Source organism: Chiloscyllium punctatum, chromosome 16 (genome assembly GCF_047496795.1).
Source record: "Chiloscyllium punctatum isolate Juve2018m chromosome 16, sChiPun1.3, whole genome shotgun sequence".
Lineage (NCBI taxonomy): Eukaryota > Metazoa > Chordata > Chondrichthyes > Orectolobiformes > Hemiscylliidae > Chiloscyllium > Chiloscyllium punctatum.
This window is the reverse complement of record NC_092754.1, coordinates 1,377,642-1,404,194: the sequence shown is the minus strand read 5'-3', so window position 1 is coordinate 1,404,194 and position 26,553 is coordinate 1,377,642. Positions and strand designations below refer to the sequence as shown.

Sequence of the window (26,553 nt, the reverse complement as noted above, 5' to 3'; positions counted from 1 at the left end):
TTTAACGATATCACCGCATGATGCTACAATAGAAAAACTCTCCATTTTATTTTTTATACAGTTAATAGCTTGCTGGCCAGACAGTTAGTCAGCTAGTCCTATGTCATAGAGTCATAGAGATGTACAGCACGGAAACAGACCCTTTGGTCCAACCCGTCCATGCCGACCAGATATCCCAACCCAATCGAGTCCCACCTGCCAGCACCCGGCCATATCCCTCCAAACCCTTCCTATTCATATACCCACTCAGATGCCTCTTAAATGTTGTAATTGTACCAGCCTCCAACACTTCCTCTGGCAGCTCATTCCATATACGTACCACCCTCTGTGTGAAAAAAATTGCCTCTTAGGTCTCTTTAATATCTTTCCCCTCGCACCCTAAACCTATGCCCTCTAGTTCTGGACTCCCCCACCCCAGGGAAAATGCTTTGTCTATTTACTCTATCCATGCCCCCTCATGATTTTATAAACCTCTGTAAGGTCACCCCTCAGCCTCTGATGCTCCAGGGAAAACAGCCCTACCCTATCCAACCTCTCCCTACAGCTCAAACCCTCCAACCCTGGCAACATCCTTATAAATCTTTTCTGAACCCTTTCAAGTTTCACAACATCTTTCCGATAGGAAGGCAACCAGAATTGCATGCAATATTCCAATTTTGGCCTAACCAATATCCTGTACAGCCGCAACATGACCTCCCAACTCCTATACTCAATGCTCTGACCAATAAAGGAAACCATACCAAACGCCTTCTTCACTATCCTATCGACCTGCGACTCCACTTTCAAGGAGCTATGAACCTGCACTCCAAGGTCTCTTTGTTCAGCAACACTCCCTAGGACCTTACCATTAAGTGTATAAGTCCTGCTAAGATTCCCAAAATGCAGCACCTCACATTTATCTAAATTAAACTCCATCTGCCATTTCTCAGCCCGTTGGCCCATCTGATTAAGATCCTGTTGTAATCTGAGTTAACTTTCTTCGCTGTTCACTACACGTCCACTTTTGGTGTCATTAGCAAACTTACTAACTGTACCTCTTATGCTCGCATCCAAATCATTTATGTAAATGACAAAAAGTAGAGGATCCAGCACCGATCCTTGTGGCACTCCACTGGTCACAGGTCTCCAGTCTGAAAAACAACCCTCCACCACCACCCTCTGTCTTCTACCTTTGAGCCAGTTCTGTATCCAAATGGCTAGTTCTCCCTGTATTCCATGGGATCTAACCTTGCTAATCAGTCTCCCATGGGGAACCTTGTCGAACACCTTACTGAAGTCCATATAGGTCACATCTAATGCTCTGCCCTCAGCTGTATATGGACGGGTTTGGACAGAATTGGGACATTTAGCCCCTCAAACCTATTCCACCAAGTCCAATATCTGCTTAGATTGAACAGATCAAAATATTATTTGGTTCTAACTGGAAACAATGATTCAGAATCCACTGAAATAGTGACCAATCATTTCGAAGTGCAACACCCATTGTCTTTTGGTTTCTTGCCTGGCCCCACTACCTCTCCCCATTTCTTTGCTTCTCGATCTATTTGCTCATCAGAAACATTGTTCACAAACTCATGAATTTCATGTGTTTGAACTGGAGCCAGTCAGTCCTTTGGCATATCATGTCATTGTGAAAGGTGCTATATAAATTAAATCAATCTCTTTGTGGGCGGCACGGTGGCACAGTGGTTAGCACTGCTGCCTCACAGCGCCAGAGACCCAGGTTCAATTCCCGCCTCAGGCGACTGACTGTGTGGAGTTTGCACATTCTCCCCGTGTCTGCGTGGGTTTCCTCCGGGTGCTCCGGTTTCCTCCCACAGTCCTAAAGATGTGCAGGTTGGGTGAATTGGCCATTCTAAATTGCTTGTAGTGTTAGGTAAGGGGTAGATGTAGGGGTATGGGTGGGTTGCGCTTCGGCGGGGCGGTGTGGACTTGTTGGGCCGAAGGGCCTGTTTCCGCACTGTAAGTAATCTAATCTTATATCCGTTTTGGGCCACATGCCAACAGCTGACCTCGAGAAACTGAACAAAAGCCTGTGTGTAGTTTGCATTTTATTTTTGTTTTCAGTGAAGATATTTTGTATTCTTCTTCACTTGCAAGAATTCAAAGTCTGGAATGTAGCTTTGATCATGAATGAACCACTTGACCTTCAGTGTACTGCATTGTTTAGGACTGAGCTACATCTTACATGATCGGATTGAGCAATTTTCTTTTAAGAAGGGATATTAGATACATTCTCTTGTTGGTGTTGCCATGGTTACAGGTGGAGGTGTTTTTTAACGTGAACCATTCGGAACGTTTCTGTGAACCAGAGTTCCTTTCAACCCGGTCAAAACCTATTCCTCATTTGGCTGCCTTCTTCACAGATACTTTAGAGGACAGTTGGTGGGTGGGAGGAGGAGGGGGGGAGCATGTGGGGGTAAATAAAAAGTTAGTTCAGCCCAATCCAGTTAATGAATGAATTTGAAAAATCTTACAACTGTGCCAATTGTCATCAATTGAAAGCAAATTGTTTGCTGTCACATGAAATAATTTTGTTCTTGTATTAAGTGGTGACTTTTTCAATGTCCCAGCGGGAATAATGTCAGCAACTGGGTTTCATTGCAGAAGGGGAAACTTTGAGTTAGGAATGTTTGGATTCAACATACCTGGGATGGGCCATTAGACCCAGGCAGGACCAGATACAAGCCCCTCTCTGACTTGCGTCAAAGCATTGATGTTGTTGGAGTTTTGAGAATTCCTGCAGTAAACATTCAATCAATGGCATCAACATCACACTGAGACTCTGTCAAGGAAAGCAATGGAAATATATACATAGCCTGCAGTTTAATAGATACCTGGTGTTTTTAATCTGAATGTGAGCTCAAAATCCTTTTATGTGGATCAGACTGAATCCGCACATATAACAGCACTGGTAGAAATCAGTTTATACTTTCTTGCAATTTGTTCTCAATGGGTGAACACATTTGGACAGGAGGAGATTGTGTGAATAAGCTCTGTTCAAAAAGCTGGATGTAAAACCTGCTAAAGTGGATTAAAAAATATCATGGTCTGACTGGCACAGAAGCCGAAAACTGTGTTTGGGATATAACCCTCGAGAGAGTGAGAGATTCTGAAGGTCTGGAACTCCTGAGTGCAACTGGGAAATTCATCAATAATTAGACCAATATCATAGAATTCCCTACTGTACGGAATTTGGCCTTTCAGCCCATCAAGTCTGTACCAACCCTCTGAAGGGAGCAAAGCCACCCCCCCCCCACCTTCCCTGCATTTCCTGTGGCTACTACACAGAAAATATACATCCCTGGCCAATACATCTAATCTGTACATCTCTGGGCTGTAGGAAGGAAACCCATGAAGACAATGTGCAAACTCCACACAGTCACCCAAGGCTGGAATCAAACCCAGGTCTCTGCGACTGTGCAGCAGCAGTGCTAACCACTGAGCCACCATGATATTTGTAAATTTAATATCTACCAAAGGCTCAGCTCTTTTGCTCAGGTGGTCATTAAAGAATCTGACACTATTCAAAGAAGAGCAGTAGAGACTCCCTAGGCACAGTCTTCAAAGCAGTAGATTATTTGCTTCCTCTGTGGGATCTTGCTGTACACTGTTGTATAAGGTGGTGGTCCTGAAGGAGTAAATGATCATATTACATCAACTCCAGCAACTCTACTGACATCACACACAGCCTGCAGGTGGAAGTGGGGAGTTCTACTAGAGCTTTCAGAGGGAGCAGATGGGTCTGTGCCTGCTCCCTAAAGTCCTTGTAACTTTGCCTGAGCAAAACAAGTTGTACTTATTGTTATCATGCAATAAACCTTCTTATTATCTAAAAATAGTGCCCCTCTGTAGATATTCTCAGGTGATGTATCCTCCACTACTGATCACCAGATAGACCTCACACCGAACCAGGCGGTACAATACCACACGGTGACTGCAGTGGCCATCTGGCAAAATGATGCCGAGCTGCTTGGCCTGCTGTGTTCTTCCAGCCTCCTACTTGTTTACTTTGGATTCCACCATCTGCAGTGTTTTTGCCTCTATTCTGGCAAAATGGCAGACTTGTCTTTTTCCACTGTATTTATATTTGTTAAGACACTCTGATTTATGTAGTCATTAAAAGGTTGTGTTGACACTGAGTTTCTGCCACCTTATTGGTGTAACTCAGGCCCATCGGCCATGGCAGTGTCTCAGACACCCCCTCAATCTGCTTTGCAGAGTGATATGGTGCTCAAGGAATTGGCAGGGAGGGGGGAAAGGTTTAGACTTGACTGTGAGGTTCCTCTCTTTATTTGAAGGAGACTCACGGTTGGTGTGTTGCCTCCCAGGTGCCAGGGTCTGTGATGTCTCGGATCGTATCTTTGGGGTCCTGAAGGGAGAGGGTGACCAGCCTCAAGTCGTGGTCCACGTAGGTACCAATGATATAGGTAAAAAGAGGGATAGGGATGTAAGGCAGGATTTCAGGGAGCTAGGGTGGAAGTTGAGAGCCAGAACAAACAGAGTTGTTATCACTGGTTTGTTACCCGTGCCACCTGGTAGCAAGGCAAGGAATAGGGAGAGATATCAGCTGAACACATGGCTGCAAGGATGGTGCAGGAGGCAGGGTTTCACGTACTTGGAGAATTGGGGCTCATTCTGGGGAAAGTGGGACCTCTACAAACAGGACAGTCTTCACTTGACCCAGAGGGGTACTAATATCCTGCGTGGAAAATTTGCTGGTGCTATTCGGGTGGGTTTAAACTAGCTCAGCAGGGGGATGGGAACCTGAGGTGTAGTTGCAGTGCACAGGAGGATGGGAGTAGGGAGGACAGGGACAGGATTTCAGGGTCACAGGAATGTCCTGGCAGACAGCAAACTGGTTTGAAGTGTGTCTACTTCAACTCCAGATGTATCTGAAATAAAGTAGGTGAGCTTGCAGCATTGAGAGGTAACCAGGACCTTGATGTTGACACAGTATGTCTAAGGGCTGACAAGAGGGGAGGCCACACTGGATCTGGAGCTTGGTAATGAACCAGGCAAGGTGTTTGATTTAGTTGTAGGTGAGCACTTTGGAGAGAGTGACCATAATTCAGTTACATTTAGTTTAGCGATGGAAAGGGATAGGTACATGCGACAGGTCAAGAGTTATCAATGGGGGAAGGGCAATTATAATGCAATTCGGCAAGAATTAGGATGCATAGAATGGGGTAGCAAAATGCAGGGGATGCAGACAATGGAAATGTGGAGCTGGTTTAAGGAACAGATATTGCGTGTCCTTGATAGGTATGTCCCTGTCAGGCAGGGAGGAAGTGATAAGGTAAGGGAACCATGGTTTACGAAAGAAATTGCATCTCTTGTTAAGCAGAAGAAGGTGGCTTATGTGTTGATGAGGCAAGATGGTACAGATGAGGCGACGGAGAGTTACAGATCAGCTAGGAAGGATTTAAAGAGAGAGTTAAGAAGAGCAAAGAGAGGACGTGAGCAGTCTTTAGCAAATAGAATAAAGGAGAACCCTAAAGCTTTCTATAGGTATGTGAGGAATAAAAGGATGACTAGGGTAGGAATAGGGCCAGAAGTGGGAAGTTGAGTGTGGACCCTGTGGAGATCGGAGAGGTGCTAAGTGAACATTTCTCATCGGTTTTCACTCAGGAAAAGGAGAATATTGTAGAGGAGAAGAATGAGGTATGAGATATTAGACTAGAAAGGATCTAGGTTAGTTATGAACAGGTGTTATCAATTCCAGAAGGAGTGAAAGTAGACAAGTCCCCTGGGCTGGATGGGATTTATCCGAGGATTCTCTGGGAAGCTAGGGAGGAGATAACAGAGCCTTTGGCCTTGATATTTGAGTCATCATTGTCTACAGGTTTAGTACCAGAGGACTGGAGGATTGGAAATGTTGTGCCCTTGTTCAAGAAGGGCAGTAGAGATGACCCAGGTAATTATAGACCAGTGAGCCTTACTTCTGTTGTAGGAAAGGTTTTGGAAAGGATTATAAGAGATAAGATTTATAATCATCTAGCAAGCAACGATTTGATTTCAGATAGTCAGCATGGTTTCATCAAGGGAAGGTCATGTCTCACAAACCTCGTTGAGTTTTTTGAGAGGGTGACCAAGCTTTTAGATGAGACTAGGGCAGTTGACGTGGTATACATGGACTTCAGTAAAGTCTTTGATAAGGTTCTACGTGGTAGGCTGTTGGAGAAAATGCAGACGCATGGAATTGAGGGTGATTTAGCAGTTTAGATTAGAAACTGGTTTTCTGAAAGAAGGCAGCGAGTGGTGATTGATGGAAAATATTCAGCCTGGAGTCCAGTTACTAGTGGTGCGCCACAAGGATCTGTCTTGGGACCACTGCTGTTTGTCATTTTCATAAATGACTTAGCCGCAGGCATAGGTGGATGGATTAGTAAATTTGCAGATGACACTAAAGTCAGTGGAGTAGTGGACAGTTTGGAAGAATGTTACAGGTTGCAGGGGGACTTGGATAAACTGCAGGATTGGGCTGAAAGGTGGCAAATGGAGTTCAATGCAGCTAAATGTGAGGTGGCGAACTTTGGGAAGAATAACAGGAAGGCAGAGTACTGGGTCAATAGAAAGATTCTTGGTAGTGTGGATGTGCAGAAGGATCTTGGAGTCCATATACATAGATCCCTAAAAGTTGCCACCCAGGTTGATAGTGCTGTTCAGAAGGCATATGGTGTGTTCGGTTTCATTGGTAGAGGGATTGAATTCCGGAGCCGCAATATCATGCTGCAGCTGTACAAAACGCAAGTGCGGCCACATTTGGAATATTGTGTACAGTTCTGGTCCCCATATTTCGGGAAGGATGTGGAAGCATTGGAAAAGGTGCAGAGGAGATTTACCAGGATGTTGCTTGGTCTTATGAGGAAAGGCTGAGAGACTTGGGTCTGTTCTCATTGGAAAGAAGAAGACTAAGAGGGGATTTGATAGAGACATACAAGATGGTCAGAGGATTAGATAGGGTAGACAGTGAAAGTCTTTTTCCTAGGATGATGATGTCAGCTTGTATGAGGGGGCATAACTACAAATTGAGGGGTGATAGACTTAAGACAGATGTCAGAGGCAGGTTCTTTACACAGAGAGTGATAAGGGCATGGAATGCCCTACCTATTAATGTAGTCACCTCAGCCACATTAGGGAGATTTAAACAATTCTTACATAAAGCACATGGATGATTTTGGGATAATGTAGGGGGACGAGCTGACAATAGTTCACAGGTCGGTGCAACATCGAGGGTCAAAGCGCAGCTTTTGCGCTGTATTGTTCTATGTTCTATGTTCTATTCAAGGTTGTCAGTGTAGGTACTTGGCCAGTTGAGTGGCCAAATCCTCACTGTCATTAATGGATAAGGAGTTGTATGAGTGAATTACTTCCAGTGAACACTGCGGTGTTCAGATAGACAGATGTCCATCTGTCCATTGCGGTTCCCTGCATCCAAATCATCCATTTCACAGAACCTACAGAACAGGCTCCGTCATGAACCAACAAACAACAACTCCCAAAACAGCAAAACCAAAAACAAGTTAATTTTTGTGGACACATTCTGCTGGTGATAAGCATCCAGTCCCAGCAGGAGATAGTTGTTTACCCTGTCCTGTGATTAATTTCCTGTGACTTGTATCACCATTTTGCTTTCTTTCAAAGCATGCACCAGTACCAGTGGTATGGAGCAGTATTATTCATCTGAATGACAGCACAGGGGTAATAATTAACACCCATTTGTCCTTCACAATGCATCCATTTCTCAGGCAATCTTAGGAGCAGGAGGGAAGGAAATCTATGTGTACATTTCATTTAAGGGACAGACAGCAGCGCTAGGAGGAAACAATACACGCATTGATGTCCATGAAACAAGTTTGCATTTTGTAATTTATGTGGTCTCTGCATTAAATTAAGGTTTAGCTCAATTTTGCTTTTACAAATTTGCGTAGCGTGTGGCAAACTGAATGCAGGAGAAGGCCACTCGGGCTGATTTGTTTCCCAATCATAAATCTCTCATATGTTTGTTCATGGAATAACCAATCAGTTTGCTGATGATGAATTAGACTTGCACAGCACTTGATCATGAATCCTTGACCTGCTCCTTTCATCAGACACAATGTCATAACGAACATTTACAAATGAAGCAATAAAACCACAGCATTATGTGTGCAATTAATATTTTGGAATAATTTACTCACCAACTGGACCTTCTGTAATTGGATCTGAGTGAGTTTTACAGTCAGTGTTGACCTTTTTATTTCTAGCTGTAACGGTGTAAGGAGGTGGAGGAGATCAGATCAATAAAAACAGCAACATCCTTCTTTGCTCTTCAGGCTCTCAAATCAGTTGGTGAAAGTGAGGACTGCAGATGCTGGAGATTAGAGTCAACCTTAGCGTGGTGCTGGAAAAGCATAGCAGGTCAGGCAGCATCCGCGGAACAGGAAAATCACGTTTCGGGCCAAAACCTTTCATCAGGAATGAGGCTGGAAGTCTATCTCTCCACCCCTGAGAGATGCCCCTGCCCCTAATGTCGATTTTCCAGTCTCAAATCAGCAATTAGTTCCCAGAACCAATAGCAAGCCATTAACATGGAGGAAGAAAATGGCCACCGAACAAGGTTCAAATTCCATAACAATGTGGGCTTTTCATGTATTAGTGAATTAATTGGACTCAGTGAAATGCTGTAAACAGGGATTTTAAAATTAAATGAGTGCAAATTGAATCTACACATTCCATTAAATATATCTCCACAAGGAACATCCCATAATCCAGATCGGGGGTTGCCCAGCATCACTGTTTGCAGCCTGGGTCAGTAACAGAAACTGCAAGGCATCATATGGCACTAAGACAGGTGGAGGGACAGGTCATGCTGAGGACGGGTTAGGAGAGTGGGAAAGACATGGCAGATGGAATGCAATGTGGGAAAGTGTGAGGTTATGTACTTTGGGAGGAAGAATAGAAGCATTAACCATTTCCTAAATGGGGTAAGTCTTTGCAAATCTGAAGCACAATGGATTTAGGAGTCTTAGTTCAGGATTTCTGAAGGTTAATATGCAGGTTCAGTTGGCAGTTAGGAAGGCAAATGCAGTGTTAGCATTCATTTCCAGAGGGTGAGCACAAGAGCAGAGATGTGCTGCTGAGGCTGTCCAAGGCCTCATTTGGATCATTGTGAGCAGTTTTGGAGTCGGATCTAAGGAAGGATGTGCTGGTGTTGCAGAGGGTCCAGAGGAGATTTAGAAGAGTGATCCCTAGAGTGAAGGGCTGGTCATATAAGGATTGGTTGAGGGGTCTGGGTCTGTGATCAATGGAATTTGAAGGGTGAGAGGGGGATCTTCCTGAAACTTACAGAATTCTGAGAGGTCTAGACACAGTGGATGTGGAAAAGGCATTTCCACCGGTAGGAGAGACTAGAACCCTAGGACACAGCCTCGGATTGAAGGGACAACCCTTTAGAACAGAGATAGGAAGGAATTTCTTCAGCCAGAGGGTGGTGACTCTGTGGAACGAAGTCATTGAGTGTATTTAAGACAGAGAGAGAGAGGGGTTCCTGATTGGTAAGGGGATCAAATTATAGGGAGAAGGCAGGAGAATGGGGGTGAGAAATATATCGGCCATGATCCAGTAGGGGAGCAAACCCGATGGGTTGAATGGTCTGACTATACTCCTGTATGTTATGGTCTCGACAGCAACGAGTCAGAACTGTACTCTGCATAGACGTGACTTGAAGAAGGGAGGGGAAGAAGTATGTATGCTCAAAGTGGGAAAGAAAATGTGATTCAGTGTAGAAAGATATTTGCTTGATTCAAAATTCTATCTATTGTATTCAAGTAAACACTTGGGAGGTAGAAATTGAGGTTGTGTCTGTTAAATCACCTACTCATTCTGCAGTCCCTGTTGGAGACAGTAACTGTGTAATTTGAGTCCACTCCTTGGATGCTGCCTGAACTGCTGTGCTCTTCCAGCACCACTAATCCAGAATTTGAGTCCACTGCTGATTGCAACTTGCCATATTTTGGGATAAGCAGTGTTGTTGGAACTGGTGGAGTTTCTGTGGATATTTAGGCTGTTCCAGTCTTTCCATGAACAGGTGGGAAGGAGATTGACCACATAGCTGGAGGATTCTGTCAGTCATCCCTTTAACTGTTCAGTTCTTCTTTGGAAGAACCTTCTGTACTGCACAGAACACTCGTTTTCCAGGAACTCTGGTACCTTTGTTAATCCTGGACTATCACAGCTATTTCTCAAATTAACTCAATGCTGAATTCCATGGGGAAGTAGAGAGTTTAAGCAATTGGCTGTTCACATTATTAACAATTAATAAAGTTGTTCAACTGCTCCACCAATCAGATTTCACCATTCACCACATTTTGGGGATGAATCACAGTAGTGTGAAGGTTGTATAAATTGGATCTGAATTATCCAAAGCTCCGCAATGATCCCAATAAATGTTTCAACATTTCGTTATTGACTCCTTGTCACCCTTTTTAAATTATAAAATAAATCCATTCTGTATAAGACAGGAAAGGTGACTCCATTAGCCCCAAACTGTCATAAACATGTATTAGAATAGCTACATCCTGAAGATGTTTCTACTCATGGTGGAATCTTGAACTGGGGGATATAGTTACAGAATAAAGCAACACTCATTTAAAACTGAAAAACAACCTTCCACAGCCTGGTGAATATTTGGAATTGAGAGAGTTGTGAGGCAAGATCACTGAAAGTTATTAAAGATGAAGGTTGATGGGTTTTTGCAATTGGGATTTTTTTCATATGAATATTAATTCTATCTCAAAAATGGTTTCTCAAAGTTTTCCAGCCACCAAAAACAGTTCAATTAATTGTGTGTTTCAGATCTTTGGTAATTTGTTTATTGGCTAGAAATTTGTTTCATTCTCATTTCTGCCCACGTAGGATTGGTCATTAATGCTGTGATGTGTACATTACTGGGATAAATGATGGTATGCAGTTACATTTCTTCTATGCCAAAATTCAGAAATAGAATTAACTTTATTGTCAAATGTACACATGTGCAAGTTTCCAAGTCGCCACTTATAGTGCCATCATGATACAACCTAGGTTGATCCCGAGTAAATTGAATGCATTGCAAGATGTTTGATGTTAAACTGTTTTGGATGTGGATTTGAGTTTTCTCTATTTGTAATTCCAATGCAATTTGGGTAATTGCACCTATACAATTTATTTAAGTGTGGTTGGAAAATTTTGTGAAGTATAACACTGCTAAACATTGGCCACAATTCAGAGTACTATGTTTAAGACTACTTTATGCATTTGCATGTGTGCATTTGTCAGGCAGGAGGAGCCTGATCACAGAGAGAATACTGTTACTTATTGGACAAGCTGTTATCTGAAATCTATGTATGACCTACAGCAAAGTAGGAAGTATATTGTCTAAATAAAAGACCTACTCCAATCTGGTGAAATGAATGGTTCTGTTATATTTCATTCAGAACCAAGTTCCACTTACAAGAATGTTTTCATAAACACAGCACTGGCCAGATTACTGACATAAAAATGTAGTAGTTGATGCATTTAAAAAATAGCTAACTTTCTTGGGCCCCTAGGTTTTGTACCTTAACATGTCTCAAACTAACAAAGCATCCCATTGTAAATGTGAAATTAACGTTCCTCTTAAGTCATTTTCTTCAAGGATATTTTCTAATCAACCTGGGCAATGTTGCTATTACACATATCCAAAGCAAGTGAGACCTGAACCCAGCCTCCTGACTCAAAGGTAGGGACACCACCACTGTACCACAAGAGATGTCATTTTCTTGAATTTTTTTATCATTATTGTTTGCATATGCTCTGAGTCTAGTGGTTTAAGGAGACATTTCATGATCAGACTCTTTGGAGTGGAATGGAAAAAGGCTGTTTGTGTGAATGAGGCTGATAGGAAAGGGAAATGCTCATGATGTATCTCTGACATTACATCTGATTCCTCACCCTCTGGATGAACAGGGGTTTTATCTCCTCAAGATTTCCTTGAGACACTTGTACTTAATTATCAGACTTCACCTTCTGAAGTCTAACTTAGTGCATCTAAAGGAGTCAGTAACTGGAAGTTAGACAACAGGCTATTAGAGTCAGTCATCCTGGAGAGCTCATGATTTGTTAATTGCTAATTGTTCCATATCATTACTTGGAATTGACTGTGAGTGATTATTATTTAGCAAAGCAGCATTCTTATAAATGTGAGCACTGACTTCTTTAATCTACTGTTCTGCAAATGTAGACTGTAGATCCCGAAAACAGATTAGTTTTAATAAGTCAGGTACGGTGGTTCAGTGGTTAGGTCGCACTGCTGCCTCACAGCGTCAGGGACCCAGGTTCAATTCCTACCTCGGACAACTGTCTGCGTAGAGTTTGCACATTCTCCCCGTGTCTGTGTGGGTTTCGTCTGGGTGCTCCAGTTTCCTCCCACAATCCAAAAGTTTGCTGGTCAGCTGAATTGGCCATGGGAAATTGCCCGTGGTGTGCAGGGATGTGTAGGTTAGGTACATTAGTCTGGGGTAAATATAGGGGAATGGGTCTGGGTGGGTTATTCTTCAGAGGGTCAGTGTGAACTTGTTGGGCTAAAGGGCCTGTTTCCATACTGTAGGGAATCTAATCTAATCTAATAAAAGTAAATTCATCTGCAAATATGATACTCAGGCAAGTGAACTCAGGAGAGAGATTTCATTACTTCTGAGCTATAACAAGATGGGGGATATACTTCCTTATCCCTTCCTGGGAAAGTATATCTGTGTGTATGACGTGGAATGAAGACTGTTTCGAGTTGGCATCACATCACCTGCTACAGTCCCTCATGTGAGATCAGCATGAAGCCTGACATTTCACCTGACAAAGGGGCAGCCTTCCAAAAGCTTGTGATTTCAAATAAACTTGTTGGACTATAACCTGGTGTTAGGTGACTTTTGTCTAAGAAAGGACAGAGACAGAATACAGGAAATTACAGGCCAATTGGCCTAACCTCAGTCATTGATAAGATTTGAGAGTCTGTTAGTAAGGATGAGATTGCAGAGTATTTGGAAGTGCACGATAAGATAGGGCTGAGTCAGTATGGCTTCGTCAAAGGAGGGTCATGCCTGACAAATCTGTTTAAATTCTTTGAGGAGGTAATGAGAAAGTTAGATAAAGGAATACCAGTGAACATGATCTGTTTGGATTTGCAGAAGGCCTTTGACAAGGGCTACTAAATAAGGTCATAGCCCACTGTGTTAGGGGCTAGGCACTAGCGTGGATAGAGGATTGGGAGAAAGTGAGGACTACAGATGCTGGAGATCAGAGTCAAGAGTGTGGTGCTGGAAAAGTACAGCAGGTCAGGCAGCATCTGAGGAGCAGGAGACTCAACGTTTAGGGCAGGAGCCCTTCATCAGGACTACAGGGCTTTTGCCTGAAATGTGATTAGTGGATTGGCTGATAGTGGATTGACACAGGATTGGCTGATAGTGGATTGACACAGGATTGGCTGATAGTGGATTGGCTGATAGTGGATTGATAGAGGATTGGCTGATAGTAGATTGGCTGATAGTGGATTGATAGAGGATTGGCTGACTGGCAGAAAGCAGAAGACAGAGAGTGGGGTAAAGGGGTCATTTTCAGGATGGCAGCTCGTGGAGTTCTACAGGGGTCAGTGATGTGATCACAACTATTCATGTCATACATTAAAGATCTGGACAAAGGAACTGAGGGCATTTTTGCTAAGAATGCAGATGGCACAAAGACAGGTGGTGGGGAGGTGTGAGGTTATGCAGTTTGGGAGGAAGAATAGAGGCATAGACTGTTTTCTAATGGGGGAAAAGCTCAGAAATCTGAAACATAAAGGGGCTTGAGAGTCCTAGTCCAGGATTCTCATAAGGTTGACATGCAGATTCGGTTGGGAGTTAGGAAGGCAAATGCAATGTTAGCATTCATTTCAAGATGGTGAAAATACAAGAGCAGAGATATGCTGTTGAAGCTGTATAAGGCTCTGGTCAGTCTGCATTTGGAATATTGTCAGCAGTTTTGGGCTCGATATCTAAGGAAGGGTATGCTGGCGTTGGAGAACGCCCAGAGGAGTTTTAAAAGAATGGTTCTGAGCAAAGGGCTGTCATATAAGGAGTGGTTGTGGGCTCTGGGTCTGTACTCAATGGAGTTTAGAAAGATGAGGAGAGAACTCATTAAAACTTACTGAATGTGGAGGAGCTGGAATCAAGTGGATGTGGAGAACATGGTTCCAGTGGTAAAAGTGGCTAGGACCCAAGGGCACAGCCTCAGAGTGAAGGGATGACCCTTTACAAATGAAGTAAGGAGGAATTTCTTTAGCCAGAGGGTGGTGATTCTGTGGAACTCATTGCTGCAGAAGGTTGTGGAGATCTTAAAGACAGACAGAGATTCTTGATTGGTAAAGGGAATCAGCGGATACAGGGAGAAAGCAGGAGAATGGGGGTGAGAAACATATCAGCCATGATTGAATGTCAGAGCAGAGTCAATGGGCCAAATGGCCTAATTCTACTCCTATGTTTTATGGTCTTATGATCACAATACTTTAAACCTTTGCAGTTGTGTGGTTTCCTATATTTTGGGCGAGACTGGCCACATGATTCCAGATATGGCCCCATCATGAATCTATTTCACAGTTGGAAAATTTCTTTCCAATTTCAAACAACATGTAAAATTGTGTTTTTCCAGCCAGTAGCTGGTTGAACCAGGGATCCTTACCAGTAGTAGATTTCTTCTATGGAATCAGAAGCAAAACCAGCTGCACAGAGATACAATAAATGAATTATTTTTAGCTTTTGGAAATGCATGGACAGTGCTGAAGGAGCATTGTTGAGTTTAGTTGATCTCCAGTTAAAGAATAGAATTTGAACAGCTTGTAATAGTTATGAAATTATTTGAAAGTAATTTGTTACGACAGGCAATGCATGCATAGACCAAAGAACAGAATGAAAATTAATATAATCAAATCACCCTCAGGTAGGAACGTTGAGGATAGGTTTAATTACTGTCATTGATAATTGTTCAAGCATTTAATTTGCTACCATTCACTTATAATTATAGTCTAGAATAAACCCTATTTTGAAAACTTGTTTTTGCGTGTATTCTTCTTGTGCAGGAACCTAAATGTCATGGGGAGGGGGGTGAGGGTGGGCATTAATGCTCCCATGTGGAGTATCACTTATAGATATATAAATGAATTTTGTCCAGTCTCTAGGAATGAGAAACAACTCCCCAAAAAAAACCTCAAATCTGCAATAGTCTGAAGTGTTAGGAGCACAACTAGTAACAATAAACTCTTCTTACTTTGATTTCAGAATGTGCTGTGATTGAAAAGAGACACTTTATGATATTTTTAAATTCAACCCATTTGCAAAGGGTGAGACGATTATTTAGCCCAGTCTTTCCTTTCTCTTACAATGCATAGGTTTTATCAATCCAGACTGACAATGACCTTTACCTGATTAATCCTGTTGCCTCTCCTTCATTTTTTAACATTGATTATGTCTTTCAATGTGGAGCTGAGCCCTTCATTTTGTTGTTCAGATTAATGAGAAAATGGCACTTTGTGTTTCAACTTGTGTTTAGTTTCAAACATTTTATTCCTGGAAAGTCCATTGGTTTGACTTTCCGCAGATATAAAGAAAGGAAACTTGTGCCAGAGCTCGGACTCTGCCTTTAGGAAATATGAATGAATTCTCCTGTCTTTCTGAAGAGTGTAACTCTGCAAAACTACTTAAGGGAAGTTAATTTCTTTTTCTCGCCGATGTTAACCAGATGCCCAAAACTGCTGTTAATATTGATTGAATTGCTTGAAAGAACAAACCATAATTGTTCTCACCAAAAATATGAAAATTGAAATCCATTTTCACTTTAAAATAAATAATATACTCATCCTGGCCTGGAATATAAAAGTTGAATGATGGTCATTATCCGTTGAGCTTTGTACCAAATCTTGTCTGAGATGTGAAGGGGGATGTTTGCCTAAAAATACCATAGGGTGCTTAGAATGTTTCACTATTCTTAAATAAAGTTGGTGTGAATGTGAGCTGTTAGGAATCAGTCATTGAGTTACAGACAAAGACTGTTCAGCCCATTGAGTGTATACCAGCTCTCAAAAGCAGTCCAGTGAGTCCCACTCCCTTACTCTATCCATATCGTTTTGTTCATGAATCCATTTCCCCCCAATGACCATCCAATTCCCTTTTGAACTCATTCATTGTCTCTGCTTCCCACAGAGTCATTGGCAGCAGGGTCCAGGTCATGACCACTCATGCAACTTTTATTCGATATCTTTAATCTATTCTATGTAATCCTGGTACCATCAGATACAGGGAACAGCTTTTCTTTATTGATCTTATCTCAACCTATCATGATCTTACACATCTATCAACCTCCTCTCAAACTCCTTTAGTACAAGGAGACCAGCTTTGGCTTCTCCAACCTAACCTTGTGACTAAATTGCCTCATCTTACAAACTATCCTCTGCATCTCTTTGAGAACCTTCTCAACCTCCCTAGAGTGCGGTGACCAGAATTGGACAATATTTGGAACATCACCAGAGCTTTGGAGGGGTTTTGTGTAACTTTCCCTTTTTGCACTCTGTTCCTTAATTTTTGAAGACAAAAAACCCGCACATTCTGTTAACTGCTGTGTCCATCCTGCCACCTTCCAGAATCCATGGGCATGATCCTTTACCCCTGCATTTCCTTCACAATGGTGTCATTCATCTCCATTCCCCTGCTGCCAAAATACACAAAAGACACAGAGACTACAAAGTGATATGAACAGAGTGAACTTTGGAATACGTGAAAGGTGAAAGATGCCGTATACTGTGGGGAAGTGTGAATTTATTCATCTTACTGATAAGCAAAGGAAAACAGATTATTTTTTAAAAGGTGTGACGCTTTGAAATGTTGATCTTTATAAAATTTGGATGTCTACCTACCAGAAATGCAGGAAGTTGGTCTGCAGTGACACACAGGGAGGCAGGCAAATGGCATGTTGGCATTCGTTGCATGGGCACTGAAGTACTGGAATAAGGAAGACCTTTGGCAATTGTATAAAGCTTTAGAGAGACAATGCCTGAAAGACTGCATGCAGCTTTGGGGCTGAATTTTACTGGGGAAATATTTGTTCACCCATTTAGAGGGTAGATGAGGAAGTGCAAAGGAAGCATCATTTTGGAGAGGTGCCTCTCATCCCTACTCCTTCCTTTCTGCTTTTCCCCCTCTGATGATGTAAAGGCGGATTCTTTGCCCTTGCCTGCCTACATTATGGTCAGCACAGCATCAAGTTTTGGTCCGTTGGTTAGCAAGCATTTTTAAAATGTTGGATTCCCTGCCAATTTTGGCACTAACTTGCCCACTGTTTTATATAAAACTTGGTGTCGCTTAAGCTTCATCCTCATCTTTTGATACGTGTTATGCATCACATAGCAGCAGTTTTGATTGGCAAGGATAAAATCCTGGCCTCAGTCTCTGTATCTAAGAATGAATCTACTTACAAAGGAAGCAGCGCAGATTCAATGATTAATGCAAATCTGAATAAACTGGATTGGTATTATCTGGAGTTTTGTTGAGTGAGAAGTAAACTTCACTGAAGCATATCAGACTCGAAAGGAGCTCAGAGGCTGCTCTTGACTTGGAGTTACATGTGAAATGCCCTAATGAGTACAAGGTGACAATTTCTCAGCAATAATGAGATTCAGGATATTTTCCCAGACACATTGAGTGCAGTTTCAGGCTAAAAGGTTCATCCACTAATGTGAAGCCAAAATCTTCTTCCACATTTTGGATGAAGATTCTGGTGAATTATTTGGTGATTCTTAAACCTGCTTTAACTGCCTGAGTCATATTGCTTTTAATCTTCATTTCCTAAGAACTCAAGCTGTCCAGTCGCCTGAACATCAGAGGGCACTAACAGATCCATCATCATCCAGGGCAGAGGTATACGACCCTCCTGACCTCCATGATTCAAGTGTTAAATTAGACGATTCAGAAAGTAAGTGAATGTGTCATAATGTGCAAACCCTGATTTGATTTTGAACTGAACTTGTAACAAAGTAGGTGTACATTTGGTTCTAGTCGAATACCTACAGTTAGTGCACTCTCTGGAACCAGGTGTTAACAAATTTCATAATTTCAAGGAATTGATTGAACCACATTGCATTAAAAGCCCATATTGGTAAGGTACTCTATGTGGTTACAACTTGGAGAGTCTCTTGAAATCATATTCATTGCCTTCTGTTACAAATAGAATCGCTTTTTTATTTTATGTTTCCAACAATCTGTTGCCTGGAGAGAGTCAGTGTGCCTTTCATTTTATATGAGTCACTAATCGTTAGTGACCAGTCCGCACACTGGCAATGGCAGAGTGGAGTTGATTGATTGTCACAGATACCAAGGTACAGTGAAAAGTTTTATTTATGAGCAGTACAGAAAGATCATAGTAAGCAAGGATGTATAAATCAAAAAGGCTTCAACAGAGACATACAGTTTACATTACAAAGGACATGCACTAAGTGCGATCGGGTTAGAAAGATCATTTAAAAGAGCATTATTAGTCATTTTTACAGATTTAGAATTTAAGTTTAAAAGTGTAGTATGGTTATCAGCAATGTTAGGGTTAGATCTGCTGTTGGGAGCTCACAAAGTGTTGCCTGGTATCAGAGCCATCTTTATATTTCTGGCTGCATTTTCTTTTAGTATAAAAAAAGGTGTCATTTCTTACGATGTTGTATTTGAAATATAAGAACAGCTTCATGGAATTACAGTGTGATGGAGCTCCCCACACACTGACGAAGTGGTGCCAGGGTTTGCTGTTTTTCTGGCTGCTTCTCATTTTGATTTTCCATTCTTGTGATCTGGAATATGCAATGATTTTGAAGTGAAAAATAAATAAAACTGGCTAATGCAGTGTCACTGTTCAAACTTTTCTGGGGCTGCTTTAGACACCAAATGCATGAGTGTGTAAGAGACAGTGGATTTGTGTCTGTATCAGTACGACTGCTACGTCTAGCTTCTAGGTAAAAACAATGACTGCAGATGCTGGAAACCAGATTCTGGATTAGTGGTGCTGGAAGAGCACAGCAGTTCAGGCAGCATCCAAGTAGCTTCGAAATCGACGTTTCGGGCAAAAGCCTTTATTCCTGATGAAGGGCTTTTGCCCGAAACGTCGATTTTGAAGCTCCTCGGATGCTGCCTGAACTGCTGTGCTATTCCAGTACGTCTAGCTTCTGGCTATTTGCTCTGACATCTCATTGTGAGTGTCTAGTTTTGCTTTTGTGATGCTCCTCTGAATCATGATGAGCTGCTTTGTCACATTACAGGAGTGATATAAATATACATTGTTGACCAGAATGGCCTGTTTCTCTTCTGTGTAATAAACTGTGAGTAGGCAATTTTCACAAAGTAAATTTCTCCAGTCATATTGGTCCCATTGGAATCTTTTACACAGTTCACTTTGCAATGAAGTGGGAATGTGGAGCCAGAAATGAGTCCCTGCAGAGCTGTTTTGTACTTGCAGGAAATACCCAATTGAATTGTTTTGTCAGTAACTCCAAATATCTCGATGCAAGAGAGATGTTTCAGATATGATTCTTCTTCAGATCTCGAAACATTCATTTTCTCTCTCTTTCCACAGATGCTGCCAGACCTGCTGAGTTTCTCCAGCATTTTTTTTTATTTCTGATTTCCAGCACCCAGAATATTCTTCTTTTACATATTAATAATATTCGATGCAATACCAGACACTTTGTATCATTATTAGCATTTAGATTTCTACCAGAGTTGAAAGTGAGGTATGTCTCCCCGATCAAAAGCAATTGGTTATTTTCAATATATCTGTATACTTCAACAGAAAGATACAATGTGGTTGAAATGCTGGGAGTGACCTCCCTTCTCTCCTGTTTTATTAATTTGAATCTTTAACCTCAGCTTTATGGATGGCTTGCTCCAGCTGTAAAACAGGACAGGGTGGTGAAAGCCCTAAACTAATTTGATGTCTTGAAGCCTGAAGTAATAAATTTGCAAAGTTTAAAACATGTCAGTGTTGACCTGTTTCAGCAGGCTTAGACTGTAATCAGGAACTAGGAAGCCTTCTGATTGATTACAGAGAATTCTATGTTGCCTGTGAGTTGGTTACTGGATCAACCATCCTGCCTGTCCATTGCCTCACTACGAAATCCAACCCATTTTAGGGTGGCACAGTGACTCAGTGGTTAGCACTGCTGCCTCACAGCGCCAGGGACTCAGGTTCGATTCCCACCTCATGCGACTGTGTGGAGTTTGCACATTCTCCCCATGTTTGCATGGGTTTCCTCTGAGTGCTCTGGTTTCCTCCCACAGTCCAAAGATGTGCAGGTCAGGATGGCTTGGCTGTGGGAAATGCAGGGGGGATGCATCTGGAAGGGATGCTCTTTGGAGGGTCAGTATGGACTCGTTGGACTGAAAGGCCTGCTTCCACACTTAGGGATTCTCTGATTTTCGGGTAAAGGCTGATATGAAGGTGACCAGGAAGCTGTGTGACCCTGCTCCAGTTTGCTGACTGTGTGTCTGTGTGTGTGTCTGTGTGTGTCTGTGTATGTGTGTGTGTGTGTGTGTGTGTGTGTGTGTGTGTGTGTGGGTTTTGGGGGTGATGGGGAAAACCATTCTTTCCCACATGAGCTGTGGGATGTGGACATTTTGTTACAGGCAGAAGTTGAATTTCCATTTGTATTGATCCCACAAAAACTCTGCCCAAGAGAATTTCTTTATCTTTCCTTCAGTGGCCACCCTATGCTTGTTAGGGCCTTATCACCTTCTCTAAATGTATAGTAACAATGCACACGGCATGCATTTGAAACTGAGCCTTACAAACAGAGCCTTGTGGGCAATAGGGTGCTAGTTAATCAGCTGTATACTTGAAACAGGTCAATGTACTCTATCAAATTTGATTCCTGCCTGAAAGTTACAAAAGGTGAACCTCCAGTGCCAGTGGCTAGCTGCCTGTAAGACCATAAGAAATAGGAACAAGAACAGTGTAATTAATTGGGGAACACAGAACTGCAATTTAGTGTTCCCATTCTGTTTAAAAATATTGAATAAAGTGTGTTTTAAGTAAATCAGCATTTGTAGGAATTGTTAGTTGTTGTGGTAGTGAGGTTTAGCATGTAATTGAGAAATGAATTACATGTATACCGGGAGGTATACATCCTGTTCCAGGCAGGACTCCGAAACCGGTTTTTATGTTATGGATAACCACAGAATCACAGAAGGTCCATCATCCTGCATCTGCCCTTCAAATGAATTACCCAGAACAAGTCTTCTGTTTAATCCTCAAATCCTTGCACAATATATCCATCCAAGTAATCGTCCAATGCCCCTCTTGAAAGCTTCAACTGAACCTTCCTCCACCAAGTTTCAAGGCAGTGCTTTCCAAACCCAAGCCACTGAGTAAAAAAGCTTTCTCCGCTCACCATCCTTGCATCTTTTGCGTATCACTTTAAATCTATGCCATCTTGTTCCTATTCCTTTCATGAGCATGAACAGCTTAGAAACATAGAAAATAGGTACAACCAGTAATCCATTCAAACCCAGCTCTATCCTCAATATGATCAGTGTAATTATCTAACTCAGTCCCCTGTTCCTACTTTTGCCTCATACCTTTTGATCTTTTTCGACCTAAGAACTATATCTAACTCCTTCTTGAAAATATTTAATATTTTGGCCTCAGCATCATTCAGTGCCAGAGAATTCCACAGGCTCCCCACTCTGAGTGAAAATGTTTCTCCACATCTCAGTCTGAAGTGGCCAACCCTGTATCCTTAGACAGGGACCCCTAGTTCTGGACTCTCCAGTCATTGGGAACATCCTTTGTGCATTTGCCCTGTCTGGTCCTGTAAACATTTATAATTTCAATAAGAACTTCCTCATTTTTTCTAAATTCAGTCTCACTGCATACATCAGACCAGCCAACCCAGGAACCAGTCTGGTTCTCCATATCTACTCTGTCCAGCCCATTCATGGTTTTGAAAACTTGCATCAAATCTTTTCTTAGCCACCTTCTCTCCAAGAAAAACAGTCCCAACCTCTTCAACCTATCCTCACCACTGAAATACCTCAGGCTTTGAGCCATACTAGTGAACCATTTCTGTGGTCTCTCCAAAGTGTTCACACCTTTCCTATAATGTGGCACCCACAACTGCACACAGTATTCCAGCTGAGGCCTAACAAGTGTCTTGTACTATTTCAACATCACCTCCTTGCTCTTGTACTCTATGTGTCTATATGGTTTACTAACTGCTCTCTCCACCTGTCCTGCCACCTTCATTGCACATTTACATCCAGCTCCCTCTCCTTCTGCATCCCCTTTGGAATTTATCTCCTGTTTTATATTGTCTCTCAGTGTTCTGCGAACCAAAGTGCAGCACCTCACACTTTGCATTGAAGCTAATCTGCCAAGTATCCACCTACTGCACCAACTTGTCAACGTCCTTTTGGAGTTCTCCACTCTCCTCCTCAGTTTACAGTTAGAGCTGTCCGGCATGGAAACAGAGCCTTCAACCCAACTCATCCTTGTCAACCAGATACCCTAAATTAATCCAGATATCCTAAATTAATCCAGATATCCTAAATTAATCCAGTTCCATTTCCCAGCTTTTGGCCCATATCCCTCTAAACCTTTCCTATTCATAATTCTTCCAAGTTTCATGTCATCTGCAAACCTTGAAGTTGTTACCCCACACCAAGATCCAGATCATCTGTATATCTGAGGGAAAAACAAGGGCCTCAATACGGATCCCTGGGAAACTCTAATACAGACCTTCCTCCAGCCTGAACAATATCCATTGACCATTCCTCACCATTTCCTATCACTCAGTCAAATTTATATCCACATTGCTATGTCCTTTTTATTGCATGTTCTATAATGCTGCTCACAAATCTCTTTTGAGGCACTGGATCAACTATCTTCTAGAAATCCACGCAGACCACACAGCCTTAACCTCATCAACCCTTTCCAATTCCTCTCCAAAAAACTCCAGCAACTCAGTTAAACACAATTTTCTTTTAGAAATCCATGCTGATTGCACATCTTTTTCAATGTGACTGTTAATCAAATGCAGATAATTGTTTCTTGAAGCTCCCACCACTAAATTAAAAAAAAAGGGTTTGTAATTGCTGGGATTATTCTTACACATTTCATGAACAAGGCCATGATATTCTCCAGGCTCTGGCACCTCCCCAGAGTCCAGAGCAGACTGAAGGGTTATGGCTGGTGTCCCTGTAATCTCTGTTGTAACTTCCTCCAAAGGTTTTGGCTGCATCTCGTCCAATCCCAGTGCCTTGTTAACTTTAATTACCAACATAACCCTAGGTACATTAAATAGCATCAGTTACAGGAACTCAAACACCAGATTTTGGAACCTATGCAGCATCTGGCTTGACTGTGGCAGGTTTGGGATGTTGAGATTTTTGTGGATGTTTTATTTATAGATGTAGTCATCTACAGAGAGGTGGCCAGCAATGAGGCAAGAGGAATTAGACAAGTCGCGCAGGAGCCTAGCCATGTTCTGAACACTGCTTCATCTGGAGAAGTCAGTCAGAGGTAAGCTGTTCACAGGGTAAACAAGGAGACTGGAAATGTAATAGTGATCGCTGATGCAATAGCTGGAGGAACACAGGCATTGGTCCAAGTTGGCATGCTGTCTCCCTGGTGCCAGGGTAAGGAATGCCACTGGCTGCATAACACACTGAGAATGTAGAGCCAGTGGCTGTGGTCCATGTTGGTACCAATAGCATAGACAGGAGGAAGGCTGTGATCCTGCCGTCAGAATTAAGGGAGTTACATAAAAAATGGGCAAACAGGAACTCAAAACTTGTATTCTCCAAATGACTCCTGATACCACAAGAAACTGAGTAAAACAGGAGAAGAGGGCAGATAAATGCATAGCCAGAGAGAAAATAATGATGTGGGGCAGTATTAATCATCAATAAAACAAAGAACTGTGGCTGGAGTGCTGAGAAACTCAGCAGGTCTGAAAGTATCTGGAGCAAAAGAAACAGAGTTGATGTTTCAAGTCCCGTGACCCTGCGTCAGAATTGGGGTAGTTCCCTTCTTCAGAAATACTCCAGTTCTGAAGAAAGGTCACAGGACTCAAAATGTTAATTTGCTTTTTCTCTACAGATACTGCCAGACCAGTTGAATTTCTCCAGCACTTTTTGTGGTTGTTTAACTTTAATCATCACTTGGTCCAATGCAGTTGAGTCAAGGAAAGCCAACAGGAATTTGATGTAACATTGTGTTTTGCTGGGAAGTTTGGTAAGGTAACCAAAGAGAAAGGGGAGTTAGTGGGTGTTATACACTTGGATTTTTGAAGGGCTTTGAAATCCCCCAAAGGAAGTTGTTTAGCAAAGTTGAAGCACAATGGGATAGCAGTTAATGTGCTGGCAAGGACTACTGATTGGAAACAGCTGAGAAGACAGAAGCTAGGAATAAACGGATTATTCTGACATTGACAGACTGTGACAAGTGGGTACCACAAGTAGCAGTGCTTGGCTCCCAGCTGTTCATAATATATATGTCAATGATTGGATTTGGGAACCACATTCATTTCTAAGTTCATGGATGACACAAACCTAACTAAGAAAGTGTACTATGTGGAAGTTGTAAAGGAGCTTCGAGAGTATTTAAACAAACTTGATGAGGGGGTATGATGTGACAGATGGAATCCAGTGTGTAAAAATCTGAGGGTATTTACTTTTATAGGAGGAACTGATGGGCAGAGTTTTTTTAAAATGTTGACAGGTTGGAAAGTGTGAATGTACAAAAGGACCAGGTGGCCTCAGCAATGAGTCACTGACATGTAGGTCCAGAGCTAATGAAATGTTAGCTCTGCTTGCAAGAGGATTGGAGTATGGATATAGTGAAGTCTTGCTGCAATTGTATATAAAGAAGCTTGGTTAGACAACAAATGAACTTTTGTGTGCAGCTTTATTCTTATCTCAGGAAAGATCTTATTGCCATTCAGAGAGTGTCACAAAGGTTCATTAGATGTGTTTTCAGGATGGTAGGACTGTCCAATGAAGAGAGATCGGAAAAATTAAGCCTTTGTTTGCTTGAATTTTGAAGAATGAGATGTTCCCATTGAAACCTGCAAAATATTTAAAGGGATTGACAGGCTGGATGTAGTTAAGATGTTTACCCCAGTGGAGGATTCAGAACCAGAGGGCACAATTCACAAATAAGTGGGAAGTCACTTAAATGAGGAAAACTTTCTTTAATGTTATGGACCAAATCAAACCTCATCAAAACATATTAAGGAGATAGCTTGGACCCTAACTTTTATCTTATTGTAAAGCAAGTGTAAGGTGCTGTGTTCCAGATCTGATTTGATTGGTCAAACTACTCGGCTTTAAGCAAAATATACTTTATTCTCATACCATGGGGGCAGCACGGTGGCACTGCTGCCTCACAGTGCCAGAGATCGGGGTTCAATTCCTGCCTCAGGCAACTGTCTGTGTGGAATTTGCACATTCTCCCTGTGTCTGCGTGGGTTTCCTCCAGGTGCTCCGGTTTCCTCCTACAGTCCAAAAATGTGCAGGTTAGGTGAATTGACCATGCTAAATTGCCCGTAGAGTTAGGTGAAGGGGTAAATGTAGGGAAATGGATCTGGGTGGGTTGCTCATTGGAGGGTCGGTGTGGACTTGTTGGACTGAAGGGCCTGTTTCCACACTGTAAGTAATCTAATCTAAAAAACCTACTGTTAAAATGCAAACAAAAAAAGAATTGGCATAACCTTATCTCTCACTGATATACTTAACAAAATAACATATTATTTAACTACTACTCATCAACTATTCTAGTGCAGCAGCATCCCATAAACACACCCTTGGCAAAGGCAAATTCAACCAAACAGATTTCCCTCACTTGCTATTGACTCCAGCCAAGGGGAAGGAACACCAACAGAGTGAATCTAGCAGCAGAGGGAGATCTTGAGCTTTTTGCAGCTGTATCTAGCAGCTTCAATTTCAAAAACCCCAACTTCAACAACTGAAAATAAAACTAAAACCCTGGGTCTGTGTGAGTCTGACTCCACTCATTCATGTTTCTTTTGTCTAATTTTTAAAAAACTGAAAGCTATTTATTCTGCTTTCCATCGAGTAGATACAAGATTTACATTACCCCTCTTCAAGAAAAACATGACAGACAACTCCCCCTGAAAGGCACATTTCACTACATTACTTAGAAGGTCGTCAATGTTTTTGAATTCTCTAACCCAGAGGGCTGTGAAGGTTTGATCTTTGAACATGTTAAAGCAGAGAATGTCAGATTACTAACTACCAGTGATATGTAGGAATATGGGGATCCTGTGGGGGGACAAAGACATTGAAGTGTATGATTGGCCATGACTGTATTGAATGGTGGAGTGGGTCCAATGGGCTGAACAGGCTACTGCTGTTCCTCTGTTCCTCTGTTCCTCTGTTTCTATTGATTCTTTTGTGAATATAAAAACAGGATTCGCTCTTTGAGCTGCTTCACCATTCAATAAGGTCAAGGCCAATCTGGCTGGTGGTACCAGATCTA

General features: G+C 42.1%; 1 protein-coding gene across 19 annotated transcripts in view; it reads left to right on the top strand.

Moving 5' to 3' along the window:
- rap1gapa (RAP1 GTPase activating protein a) overlaps positions 1-26,553 on the top strand; it is a 558,062-nt gene that overhangs the window by 303,319 nt on the left and 228,190 nt on the right. For 5 of the 19 annotated variants that reach the window (XM_072585954.1, XM_072585955.1, XM_072585933.1 and 2 more), the window contains 2 exons: positions 17,870-17,991; positions 23,463-23,574. The exons of 13 other annotated variants lie outside the window; for them this stretch is intronic. Coding sequence is in view for 1 of the 6 variants with exons in the window: in XM_072585933.1 (XP_072442034.1) it covers positions 17,870-17,991; positions 23,463-23,574 (234 nt within the window). In the remaining 5 variants the exon portion in view is untranslated. Of the gene's footprint in view, positions 1-17,869; positions 17,992-23,462; positions 23,575-26,553 lie in introns of those variants that run through there. One more of the 19 variants, XM_072585951.1, reaches the window with a different exon arrangement.